Genomic DNA, 14,055 nt, shown 5'->3' with positions numbered 1-14,055 from the left:
TTAGCGAGATTGGTATCTCGAGCTCGGCCTGGAAATGGATATATTCGTTTCTGGAAGATCGCCAACAGCAGATCTGGCTTCCCCCGTGTGCGTCCGATCCTCTGCCGGTGCTGACTGGGGTCCCGCAGGGGTCATCACTTAGCCCTCTTTTGTTCAACATATATATGACTCCGCTCGTCTTTCTGGTGGAGTCTTTGGGGGGGAAGGTGATGGCCTATGCGGATGATACTCAGCTGCTGTTTACCTGGCCTAAGGACGACTACTCGGTTGAGTCTGTCCAGCATTGTCTATCCTCTGTTTTTCTTTGGCTCGCAGAGGCACAGTTAAAATGCAATGAAGGAAAATCGGAGGTGCTACTATATGGCTCCTTCCCAGTGAACTTTAGGGAGAAGCTGTGGCCCTCTGACTTCCCCTGTCCTTTGGAGCATAAAGGGGCGGCAAAAAACCTTGGTGTTTGGTTTGATGAAGATCTCAACTTTACTACACATGTCAAGAAATTGGCTGGCACCTGTTTCGGTGTATTAAAAAATCTGAGGAAATGTTTGCCCTTTCTGCCGGTTTGTGCCAGGGAAACGGTAGTTCGCGCCCTGATTTTGTCCCGATTGGACTATGCGAACGCACTGCTGATTGGCTCTCCGGGCTACTTAGTGAAGAAATTGCAGGTGGTCCAGAACTCGGCCGCCAGACTCTTGAGGGGACTATCCGCCAGGCAGTCGGTCCGGATGCACCTGCGTGCTCTTCACTGGCTTCCGGTGGATTCACACATCAAATTTAAAATGCTTACAATCATACACAGAGCCCTTTATGGGTTAGGTCCGGTCTACCTGCAGGCCAGAGTGGCCTTTTATAAACCAAGGAGACAACTACGCTCTTCCAACCAGCTTTTGCTACAGACCCCCCGTTTCAAGCGTCAGCGCTTGGGTGGCAATTCTTTTTTGCGCCGCGCAGAGTTGGCTTGGAATAATTTGCCTCTCTCCTTACGCAATATTCAAGATCCCCTATTGTTTAAAAAAAACCTCAGAACGCGGCTCTTTTAAGTTCTGCTCCTATGTTGGTCTATTCTGATTTCAGATGCTAGCGCCGGGATACTCTTGAGTAGCTGAGCGTTTTACAAATGTAGCATAACATAACATTCCAATTTGCGACTTGCAAATTGGTAGGGTCGTACATCTGGCCCAAAGAGAGCTAAACAGAGTTTGAAACATTTGGACTAGTGCTAGGACCGACTAAACGTCATGAAGGAAGGCCACTCTCTGAAGGCATAGTTGAGGTAAGCAGTGTCTCGGTCATAGTTTGTAACTGGCTAGTTTAAAGGGGGTCTGCATCCATGACTATCCGAATGTCTTTTAGCTGGCTGCACGTGCGGAGTGGCACGGAACGACTTAGAACTCCTGATCTCTAAAGGCCAGGCCTGTAGACCTCTGGCTTGAACCATTAAGTATTCATTAATTACAGGCAATGTTAGTGTTTAAATGCAGTGCATGATTCATCCTACAGTGTTTTCAGTTCCGACAACAGTTTGGTGTCTTGTCCATAATTATATAGCACAAAGCTTTATTTTCGCCAGTAAGTGCAGGTATATACTGAAGATTAACTGGGGGACTCCCCCACCCCGCACCTACCACTTCATTATGGTAGAGACTGATTTAAAAGGCAGCAACAATATTGTGTCAAGTGTAATCCCCCTGCATGCTACTGCATCAGACATGTGTTGACTCCTCTACTGTGTTGCTGAAGATATTCATCACAAGCACGTTCTAAGTGCAGACAGTGCTGTGAGGACGAGGGGTGATTGATGGGGAAACGGGGCAGTGAATTAGACATCCGCATCTTTTTTAGAACACAATACGAACATGGTTGTTCAACTGTCTTTCGAGTATCCCTGCTCATCAAAGGCCAACATTTCCCGCTCTTAGGGCTATCCAGCTGTTAGTTTGCACTAGCCCGGAAGGGTGACTGTGTGGTGTAGCGCTGCTACGAGCTGGCGGTACGGATGGCTGAGCGTTCTTTCTTGAAACATGTCCACTTGAACACTAATAAAATATATTATTCTGAACACTGAGTGAGAAATAGTTTGCTATTAATGTTCTTCAAAAAAGATGTTCTCCTTAATCCCCTTGACTAGGAAATACCCAAGAATTGATGGAGGAATCTTTGACTCTAGTGTGCTATCAGGTGGTTGCTAAAGTTCCGGATCTCGATAAAGTAACAACACCCCTCCTTTGGCTATAGGCCTCTTTTAACTGTGTGCAGACACATGGTTGCAGTCCAAGAAGAAAATTCAAAATCGCAAGGGCTGCAATGCTAGAAACTGTGCACTGCACGTAGAAAGGCAAAAAAGCTGGCCTGGTACTTACAATGCACAACAATATCACTGCAGGCACTGATCCAGAATTGAGGTGCCCACTGTTGCCCACAGTTCCCTCATTAGTGGCTTAATCCACGAGATGAAATAATTTAGAGGTTTAGTTCATATGCCCTGCGGCACAACATTGCATACCCTGGTGAGCCCTTCCACAGAAATATCTTCTTGTTGTTGCTGTCCATTGGCTACATGCAAACAATACATTGACGGAATGCTGAACAACAAAACAATGGATTAATCCCAGATCTGTGACCGGGGTGAATGTTCGATTTGTTAAGCATCCTGGCCATCATTTGTTCTTTTTGCTCTTGTTCCATTGGGTACGGCAGGGGTATTGTGTCTTCCTGTGCATGTCCTCCAGGTCACAATTCCATTAACATGAATTGTTTTTTTCATTTATGTCTTAGATAAAGCTTATTCGTTTGGTGGGGATCATGCTCTTGTTCTACGTGAGGAAGGAGCTTGCAAAGCATATTTCAGAAGTGGAAGCAGAAACAGTTGGTACAGGAATTATGGGAAGGATGGTAAGACATTATTGGTTTTGAAACTTTGACTGTCCTATTTAGTCATAACATTTAGTTTTTGGTTTGTGGAAATATAGGGATGTTGATTACAAGTTACTGAATCAAAAATATCGTCTGCTCATTTGATTTGTGACTTGGCACGACTGCCGTAGAATAAAAAATATTTTAACTAGATATTTATTTTGTTTGAGGAAAAAATTGTGTTCACTGCTTTTGGTTCATGTGTATGAATACCTTAACTTATGCGTTCCTTAGCAAAAACTCAGCCAGCATTGCCTGTTGCGTTTAGTGCCAAATGGCGTAGCAGAGAGTGCCAATCACATTCTACGTTCTAAAATAGAGTTTCAGAAATACGGGTTTGCAACTAATGCGGAGGAGGACTACAAGTCACAGTTTCTTATTTTGGTCGATGAAATCTGTCGATTTGAAAGTGGTTCTCCAGTGACCCTAGCTTTTGGGGACATCTGCCTACTTGAAGAGACTATCTTTTTGCATCTGGTGTGAAGCAGTGGATACATATGTGCTCAAAACTAGGACATTTGCAGGATATCCAATTACAAGATAATAAGGATCTTACATTTGTTGCGACATTATGCTGATGATTGTGTGGTGCAGGGAGGTCAACAAGTCCCATGACAAGTTTTCAGACTATTCACGTAAGATAAAATCCTATTGAAAGAATACAAATTGAATTCATTAATATAGTGTGTGATTATTCTGTAAATATAGTGTAGCTCTGTCGCTTCTGGACCAATATTGAACATTCCTATTGTGGAGGTTTGATGAGAACCGGCATCCGTGCCAAAGTTACTTCTCTGTATATAAAGGTGGTTCTAGTGTCTAGTGCCCCAAGCAGAGAGGCAGGGCTCCTTCCAATAGCTTGGTGATGTTCATAAGTCCATTTTACTCCAGTATTGGAACTTTCATAGATTTACATGCCTGAATCATTCCCCGTCGTCGAGACGGGAGTCTCCGGTATATAAAAAAGCAATGCTTAGTAGTATAGCAAACTGAAAAGAGGCCTAGGCCCATTTCCCTTTTGCAACCCATAGCCTTTGTTATGTAAAAAAGGCCCAAACTTTTCCCTGAACCAATCAGAGCTCCTCACCCTCTAGAACACTCCTGAGAGAACCTTCTGCCCCTCAGATTTTCTACCGCACGTTGTGCTAGGGAGTCTGCTTTGAGCTCTGCTCAAACTCTTCACTTCAACAGTATTTTGACTGAGATTTGAGGTCTCTCAACTTCTGCTTCCTTCTTATTGGAATTCCTTATTCATCTACCATGTCTGGGAAGGAGAAAAAGGGATTATTTAGAGCTTGTTCCACCTGCTCTAAGAAGAGGCTTTATACAGATGACCCTCACAAAGATTGCATATACTGCCTCTTTCCAGACCATAAGGCAGAAGATTGTAAGGTATGTCGAACCTTTTCAAATAAAACCTTGAGGGATCGTGAGGGAAGACTGCTGATTTGGCTCCAGAAGGTTAAAGCCAGGAAAGAAATCCTCTCAAGTGAGAGTGAGGAGGAGTCTGGATCGTCTAAGAGATCTCAAAAAAGAAGTAGATCTCCTCAGACACATACCTTAGGGGAGAGACCTGAGAAGGCCCCAAAAAAGACCACCCCAGGGTCTTCAGGGCGCAGTCCCTCAAAATCTCCTTCAGGCAAAACTAAGGGGAAGAAGGGTTCTGCTTCTGAGGTAAAACAAGGGAAGTCCGCCTCAGAACCTCCAAAATCGCCTCATAGAGTCAAGATTACCACCAAGAGAACTTCCTCTACGCCTTCTGAGGAGAAGGGAAGTGTTTCAGCGCTGTCGACGAGACCGTCGCCGAAAAAGATGTCACCGTTGACGACAAAACCATTGACGTCGTCGACGAGAAAGGAAGAGGTAAAAGCTAGTGAGAAGGTGCCATCGACGCTTTCACCGTCGATGGCGGTATCGTCGACGGGTTCATCGTCGACGAGGGCGTCGACGAGCATAGCTGTATCTACATGTTCGACGGGAGCGTCGACGACGAGATCGTCGACGAGGACGACGGCCGGAGCGTCGACGAGGACAGCATCGACGATAACTACAACGTTGACAATGGCGTTCACGACGATAACATGGTTGACGACAGCGACGGGAATCTCGTCGACGGGCTCGTCGACGACAGAGAAGACACCAGAAAAAAAATTGGTACCCTGGAAAAAGCCTATAACGCCAGAGGTTACATCGCCAAGCAAGGTGTCTCCATTGGTTCCATCTCACCTGCTGGAGGAAGAAGACTCGGAGGACGAGGATGACGAGGGTCCTTATGGTTTTGCGAGTAGTCCTTCGCAATTACAAGTCAAGTACCAGGAGGTCGATTCTGAGGAAGAATATGGGGATTTTCAAGAGCATCCCCAAGAGCAGCACCAATATCGCCAACAGCAGCGTGAGGATATAACAAGTGTACCATCTTCTTTGTTGAAAGACCTCCAGGGCATGTTGGAAGATTATAGAAGAAGATATCCAGCTACTCCAACCACTCAGGACGTACCAGAGGCTACTCCGCGTCCACGGTCTGTACCAGGGACGCCAGTGCGTAGGAGAGAGATTTTGTCGGAGCCTACTACTAGGTCTCCACCACTAGCGTCACAACACGACACCACGGATGATGACCACGAGGATGGAGAGATTGCAGAACCAAGTGGAGAATGGGATGACTATCTCATCCCCTCACCTTCAACTCCTACGCCGAAGCCAGTAGATTCTCCACCGGAGGACATTGGTGGTTTTCATATGTTTAATGGAAAGAGCCACTAATAGATTTGCACTCACCATGACTGAGGATAAAGCGGAATGCTTTTAATATGACTTCAAGAAGTCGTATCGCAAGTCTGTGCGGTCCTTGCCTATCGTGAGTCATATTTGGGATGAAGGATTAAAGGTCATGGAGACGCCAGCTACGGTGACACTGGTTCTGGCCAGACTAGACAAAAAGTATAAGGCACCTACAGATGCTCCAGCTTGTCTTTTGGGTCATCCCAAACCGGATTCTGTGATTACTCAGGTGGCACAGCAGAAGTCCAGAAATTCATCTGCTCCAATCACGACACCTCCGGACAGAGAAGGCAGAAGACTGGATAATGCAGGAAAATGTTTTTCCTTAATGCCGGCGCTGCTGGCTAAAGCCGCTAATGCCCTCGCTATCTTGGGCAGGTACGACAGGCAAATGTGGTGTGACCTGTCTCCATACATTACCCAGGTGCCGGAACCGGAGAAGCAGGAAGCCAGAAAGATTCTCCTGGAAGGGGAAAGGACTTCGACTGAAGTCATAGACTGTGCTATGGATATAGCGACAACGGCATTTAGATCTTTGGGAGGAGCAGCAGTCCTGCGCAGGCAGGGATGGCTACGAGCAACGGCTTTTAGGCCTGAAGTTCAAAACAAGATTCTAGATCTCCCATTCAGTGGAGAAGATCTATTTGGGAAGCATATTGATGATACTCTGCAGAGTATAAAAAAGGATACCGATACTGCAAAGGCTTTGGGAACACTGCAGTAAAGAAAAGCCCCTTTTCGTGGCTCCAGAGGTAGAGGGCAGTCCTCTTATAGAGGAGGAGATCAACAAGGGAGATATTCCTCTTATTCTGCCTCATCACAGCCCTACCGCCAACAGTACAGTCAGTGTCAATCAGGAGTATATATGAAATCAGCTCCAAGAGGAAGGGGGGGCCATCAGGGGAAGGACAACACCCGACGGCAATCACAACCTCCATCTTCCGGCTACGTCAGCATTCCAGAGATCAAGTGCTCTCCTGGGTAGAAAGATTGCTCACCATCTTCAAAATTGGCGAAAAATAACGACGGACCAATGGGTCCTCAACATTATTCAATTCAGCCACACCCTAGAATTGCTACAAACGCCCCCTTGTACGCCACCGATGCATCAGAAAGCCAGCCATCTGAATCAACTCCAGCAGGAGATTCGGACAATGCTCCGAAAGGGAGCAATAGAACCGGTACCTAATGCCTAAGAAAACAAGGGGTTTAATCCTGGTTTTTTCTTGTCAAGAAAAACAAGCTCCAATGACGTCCCATTCTGGATCTCAGATCCTTAAACACCTATCTCAAAAAGCAATCTTTCAGGATGGTGTCTCTCAGGAAGACATTACCAATTCAAGGTACTCCCATTCGGCCTGAAGTCAGCACTGAGAGTGTTCACAAAATGCCTGGCTCCAGTGGCGGCTGTGTTAAGGAAGCAAAAACATCAAATATTTCCTTACCTCGATGACTGGTTAGTCAAAGCACCATCGAAAGCACAAGCCAGGGCGTCAACACAGGCCTGCATAGATTTGTTCGCCAAACTGGGTTTGACTCTTCACGAAGGAAAATCAAACCTCCAACCAACAAGAGTGATCACATTTCTGGGGGCAATACTAGACACGAACTGCAACAAGGCGTTTGTCTCCGAAGAAAGGCAACGGAGGATTGTGTCTCTCTTCCAAGACTTTGTAAAAAGAAAGTCTCTTTCAGTCCGCAGATACAAATCCTTGCTGGGCATGATGTCATCTTGCATTCCCCTCGTGCCTCACTACAGATTAAGGATGCACCCATGGCAGGAACAGATCGATCTTCAGTGGCGTCAAGCGGAGGGATCCTTCGACGACACAATACGAGTGACACCAGTGATGGTGCAGGCAGCAGCATGGTGAACACAAAAAGAAAATGTATCTCAGGGTCTGACTTTTCTTTCAAGAGCGGCTCCATTAGTGGTGACGACAGATGCGCCCCTAGAAGGATGGGGAGCTTTACTTCAGGACCTTCAAGTCAGCGATCGTTGGAAGGTACACAAGCAGCGATTACACATAAATCTGCTGGAACTCAGGGCGATCTGCTTAGCATTGCAAGCCTTCCTACCACGAATACGAAGTTCGCCGGTGTTGGTAAGAACAGACAACACTACAGCGATGCACTATTTAAACAAGCAGGGAGGAACAAGATCTCTCTCCCTAACTCAGGAGGCCCAGGAGATATGGGAATGGGCTCTTCAACAAGAAATATCATTGTCAGCAGAACACATCCCGGGAGATCAAAACGTCAAGGCGGATACTCTCAGCAGGCTCAAATCGTCCTGCCATGAATGGGAGCTGGACCAGGGGACCCTGGACAGCATCTTTCAAGTGTGGGGGACACCAATAGTGGACCTCTTCGCCACAAGAGAGAACAGGAAATGCCGGTACTTCGCAAGCTGGCTTCCCCAGAAGGGATCTTGGGGGAATGCGTTTTCCATGGCATGGTCCGGCGTCTTTTCTTACGGTTTTCCTCTAATTCCTCTTCTCCCCCGCGTACTGGTGAAGATCAAAAAAGAGCCGTGCAGGCTGATCCTAATAGCCCCGTGGTGGCCCAGGCAACACTGGTTCACGGAACTCCTGCTGCTGTCGGAGGACCGCCCAGTTCAGCTGCGACCAATTCCATCGCTTCTGACAATGTCCAGGGGTCAGGTGCTTCATCCGGATCTGAAATCCTTGCGATTAGCGGCCTTTCTCCAGTACACTGTGAGTTTAGTCATCTAAATATCTCACACGAATGTAGGAGAATCCTGTCCAAAGCTAGAGCAGACAGTACCAACAAAACCTACAGGATGAAATGGAAGAGGTTTTGTCTGTGGTGTAAGAGACATACCATTCACCCTCTTACTGCTGCACCTCATCAAATTATACCTTATATTCTGCTGTTAGCAAAGTCAGGATTGGCACACGCTTCCATCAAGGTGCATTTGGCTGCGTTATCCCGCTACAGGAGGTCTTCATCAGGCCTGTCCTTATGGTCAACAGTATCCTGCAGACCAAAACCTTTACGAAACCAACGGCGAAAAATAGCTTACTGTCCCACAAGAGCCATCACCCCAAGCCCCTAAGAGACAATTTGCCTTTTAGTCAATTCCTCCGCCTCAAAAGAAATTGCAGCAAAAATTGTGATTACCAAATACAAGCAGCGGACCTGAGCAAAAAACTGCAAATGAGGGACTACACTGAAAGAGTCATAAAAAAATGCAAAAAGAGGGCTGACAATCAACCTCGTGAGTGCCTTTTGCAAACATATTCAAAAGAACCAGTAAAAGATCTAACCACGTGTGTGACCACTTATAATCCAGCAACATACGCTATCCAGAAGCTAATCAAGAAGAACTGGCATATAGTGAATACTGGACAGTTCGATTGGCCCAGACCAAGGTTTGCTAACAGAAGGACCAAAAATCTCAAGGACACCCTTGTACATACCCGCCCCAGGTCTACAGTTCCAGCACCTATAACCAACAGTGTTAATATGACTCCCCTTTCAGGACACTTCCCGTGTGGAACGTGCGTAGTCTGCAAAACAACAACAGCCACAAAAAGTCTGCAACTGAAAAATGATTTTGTATGGACCCAGAAACAGTTCACAAACTGTAATTCATCTCATGTTATTTACATGATTCAGTGCCCGTGTCAAAAAAGATATATCGGGATGACCTGCCGCAAAGTTAAACTCAGGATAGGAGAGCACAGAGCAACATCAGGCTGAAAAAGAACACCACCAAGCTGTGCGCCCATTACCTGGAAAAGAACCACACTCATGAAGAAATGCAATGGACAGTCATTGAAATGCTGACCAATAAATCTGGCAATGCTGAAAAGATCTTGTATGAAAAGGAGCAAAGATGGGTGGACCGCTTGCGTACCTTTGACACCGGTTTAAATGATAACATAGCTTGGCACCACTTTGCCAAGTAAACTATCAACACTCCGATCAGCGAGATATGATCAATTGACTCCTTACATTTCCTAAATGCCCCTACAACTAGCACTACTCAATTAATGCAACTAACGACCTACACTAGTACTTGAGTACCCTAACCATCTAATGTGGTAATTATAATGATGATTAGTGACTGCCCGAAAATCCCTGAGGCTTGTATATGCCATGCAAATAACTGACTCTACTAACGTGCCTTTAATTCCGATATGCCCAATCGCCTTTAAAAAGAAACTACAATCCCGACTTCCGCGCTCTATTTGCAGAGTCAGCATGACGCTGCCAAAGTGCCTTTAATTCTGAGGCTCCCAACCCCCTTTAAAAAGAAACTACAATCCTGATTCTAGTACTCCGGGGGCAGAGTCAGCACAAGGCAGGAGCGAAGACTCCACGCGGGTGATGGCGGAGGTTTTTCCCGACTCCTTCTTTTGGGTAAGCCGTATAATTTCTTCATTCCTGATCGTGGTCCCTGTTCTGCTTTAGCTCTGCAGAATCTGAAGGTACCCCCGCAGGAAGCAGAGTTCGTAATCACGACAGGTAAGAACTCCACTACGCCGTAACAGCCGGCTTGTGTTTCAATCTAGTTACTTGCAGTCTAAAATGTAAGGGCGTATAGCACCTTTTATTTTTTTTAATTTTTTTTTTTGATAACAAACGTCAGGATTAGACCTGACGCCAGCCCTACTTTACTCTGACAAGAGTCTTAATAACAGCAACTAGATTTCAGAGCTAGCGTATTTACCGAATAATTGAAAGAGCACCCCAGTGTTTGAATGAACAGCATATAACATGGCATTCATTGCGAGGCTGAGAGAGCACCTTTGACTAACAGCGACATAATTTTGAAAAGAAAAAATCGAACGACGGGATCATTAAGCGCTTGCACCCCTAATTGAATATGCATTCATAGCTAAAACCCCCCCCCCCTCTTTTTCCTCCCCTCACGAGCAATTCCCAGTGTAATTAAAATTATTACCTGAACCTTTACGCTCGCCCTCATGAAAAATCCCTCATGATTAACACTAGTACTAATGAAACTACTAGTTATATCACTGCACTTACCCATTTTTTATGAATCACTGCTTTTAGCTAAAAATAGCTTGACATGTACATTCTTCCATAGATCGTGAAGAACACAACACTCCTATCAATGCAATGAGTTTGGGATTACCGCACAATCCGTGTGAGTAGTATTATATGTGTATGTAAATATTGTTTGTCCCTATCTTTTTGTAAGTCCTGACGAAAGCTCTACAGACCGCCTGGCCAAATAGAGCTGAAACATGTCGACAACTCCAACCCAGTAATACCATATGGCCCAGTAACTCGGCCTACCATTGAGTATTCACAACCTTTTAAATAATGTAAGTTTGCCCAAATAATAAAAGTTTTCCGGGCACTCTTTTTCATTTTTTAACCAACTTTTTTTGGGAAAGTCCTTTTGTCTCTGGACACTGCACTCGAGACTGGAGGTGCCTCTGGATGAGGCTAGCAGTACACACTAACAGGAATAACCCTATGATAACTGCGTGAATGTCAATGTGGGGCGGATGAAACAAATACACCGCAATTTCCAAGCAGACATTGACTTCTCTGAGGGTTTCCTTATTTGCACTGAACTGAAAGTCGAGCAGTGTAACAAGTGTCCAATTTTGTTGATTACTAACTGTCCTTATGGTCATCAAGGATCATCAAACAGTTTATGAAGGGGCTATTCAGGGTCTTTCCTCCAGTAAAGCCTCCACCACCACTATGGAATTTCAATATAGTACTGTCATAATTGATGAAACCACCGTTTGAGCCTATCCACAGAGCGGACCTGAAGTTCTTGTCCTGGAAAGTGGCTCTTCTCATTGCACTAACTTCAGCGAGAAGAGTAGGTGAACTGCAAGCGCTCACAATTCAGGAGCCTATCTTACAGATACAGGAAGATAGAATGATTCTTAGGACTAATCCAAAATTCATTCCTACGGTACCAACTGGTTTTCATCTGAATGAGCTGTTGTTAAAACGTTTCTTTCTTCATCCGTCAACAGCAGCGGAAAGAGTGTTACACTCATTAGACGTTCAAAGATGTATGAAGTTCAACTTAAAGGAAACTAAGAGCTTTCGCAAATCTTCTCAGCTCTTCGTCGCTTTCAGCGCACCCAGGAAAGGTTCCCTTTATCTAAAAGGGGAATTGCCAGATGGATTTTCAGTGCAATTGTCTACTGTCATTCCAGCTGCTGGAAAGCCTCTAAATGCATGAGTTCGTGCTCATTCCACGAGGGCAGCGGCCACATCCACTGCACTGTTTGGAGGAGTGCCAATCCAGGATATCTGCAGAGCAGCGACCTGGGCATCTACGCACACCTTCACCAGGCACTACTGCTTGGAGGCAGCCGCAGAGTCGGATGCGGCGGTGGGAGAGGCGGTACTGCGGAATATCATCCAGTAACGGTGAGCCTTCTTTCCATCCCTCCATCCGTAATTTCTCTTGTTTTACAAAGTCATATATATATATATATATATGGTATTATGCTTGATTTTCAAGTTGTATTACATGATTATGAAATGTATCAGAGAAATGTGCTTTGTAATCTCACTGCTCGCTATTCTGATTCAGGCATGTGAATCTATGAAAGTTCCAATACTGGAGTAAGAAAACAAGTTACTTACCTGTAACTTTAGTTCTCCAGTATTGGAAGCTTTCATAGATTTACATGCACCCACCCTCCTCACCTGAGAGGCTCACCTTGGATTTAGCACCACAAGTGTTCTTTATGCACAAGTGCACGAAAATCTGAGGGGCAAAAGGTTGTCTCAGGAGTGTTCTAGAGGTTGAGGAGCTCTGATTGGTTCAGGGAAAAGTTTGGGCTTTTTTACATAACAAAGGCTATGGGTTGCAAAAGGGAAATGGGCCTAGGCCTCTTTTCAGTTTGCTATACCACTAAGCATTGCTTTTTTATATACCGGAGACTCCGTCTCGACGACAGGGAATGATTCAGGCATGTGAATCTATGAAAGTTCCAATACTGGAGAACTAAAGTTACAGGTAAGTAACTTGTTTTCTTCATGAACAAGATATCATTTCAAATGATCCGGAGTGAGGCATGGATTGGATGTGGTTGTGTGTATGGTTAGTGAAAAACCTAACAAAAAAACTAAGTCAGTCGCAGCCAGGCTTTCAGAAAACTGTATCAGATTGTGTTGTACTGTACTACAGCATTTCTATAGCACTGTTGCGATCCCAAAGTGCTGTGCAGATCACTGGTTGTGATTCTGAAGTGCATGTATCTGAGAAGGCTGTTGATAGAAGTGTAATCTGTAGGTGTTGAACATTATTGTCAAGCGCAGTTCCCCGACCGTGTATTTCAAATTTGGCACACTAGCATGCAGCAAAAAGCAAAGAAGTGTGAGGATTGAATTGCAAGCAGCATGTACAAACCAGTCAGAGTTGTGGTCTTGGACCTCTGTAGCTCTGGTTATGGATAAAGCCAACAGTTGATGGCTGTTCTGAATTGCAAGTCTTAGTTACCAAAAAATCCAGGACTTGATAGCTCTTCTGAACTGCAAGTGACTTTACATAGGTCTGATTTTCTTTCGCGCTTTATGCTTTCCTGTCTGTATGGAGAAGCAACTACCTCCTACATGGGTTTTCAGTGGCAATTATTAACAGCGATCCATTCTGTATCTGAGGGTTTGCGTTTGGTTATATTGTCTGAGTTTTGATTGTATGATTCTCGGATTCAGCTCAAACACTGCCTGATGTGTGATGCAGAGGGGTTTGAAATATATTTTTTGTACCTGCAGGTAACTAGTGTTTTGCTTTAACCATTTGTAAGTTAATAATTTGTTTAGCTGTAGTGATCTGTAGTCTCTATCATTTACTGATTTATTGGGGGCAATTCCATCCACCTACCTGATCGCTGCAGAGGGCTCCAGCAGACCGCAGGGCATTGCCGACCTCCTCCGCTGCCGCTGTTATCTTCCGTGGCCGCCGTGAGGGGAGACGGTCAAAAACTACAATACCCAGCATCCCCTGGCTGACGGGGGGCACCTACCGCCGCCCACTTCCGCGCCCGTAGGCGCCTAAAACAGAGCTGCTTCTTCGGTGGTGCGGGGCTCATTGGGGGCAATTCCATCCACATACCTGATCGCTGCAGAGGGCTCCAGCAGACCGCAGGGCATTGCCGACCTCCTCCGCTGCCACTGTAATCTTCCGTGGCCGCCGTGAGGGGAGGCGGTCAAAAACGACAATACCCAGCATCCCCTGGCTGACGGGGGACGCCTACCGCCGCCCACTTCCGCGCCCGGAGGCGCCTAAAACAGAGCTGCTCTTCCCGCGTCGCGGGCTAAGCCCGGGCAAAGGCCGTCTGAGGACGGGACGGGCCCGGCCACTAACATCTGCAAAGTGGGAAGTGACTG

The 14,055-nt window shown here is 45.8% G+C and overlaps 1 protein-coding gene across 4 annotated transcripts in view; it reads left to right on the top strand.

The window, feature by feature from the left end:
- The window catches only part of INPP5B (inositol polyphosphate-5-phosphatase B), a 923,852-nt gene that overhangs the window by 487,315 nt on the left and 422,482 nt on the right, over window positions 1–14,055 (top strand). For all 4 annotated transcript variants that reach the window (XM_078681233.1, XM_078681230.1, XM_078681231.1 and 1 more), the window contains one exon: window positions 2,773–2,889. In XM_078681233.1, the coding sequence (XP_078537359.1) occupies window positions 2,773–2,889 (117 nt within the window). The remainder of the gene's footprint in view (window positions 1–2,772; window positions 2,890–14,055) is intronic.

The sequence above is a fragment of the Lissotriton helveticus genome, chromosome 3_1, assembly GCF_964261635.1.
Source record: "Lissotriton helveticus chromosome 3_1, aLisHel1.1, whole genome shotgun sequence".
NCBI classification, from domain to species: domain Eukaryota; kingdom Metazoa; phylum Chordata; class Amphibia; order Caudata; family Salamandridae; genus Lissotriton; species Lissotriton helveticus.
Note: the sequence above shows the minus strand (reverse complement) of the source record. Positions and strands in the feature narration are given on the sequence as shown.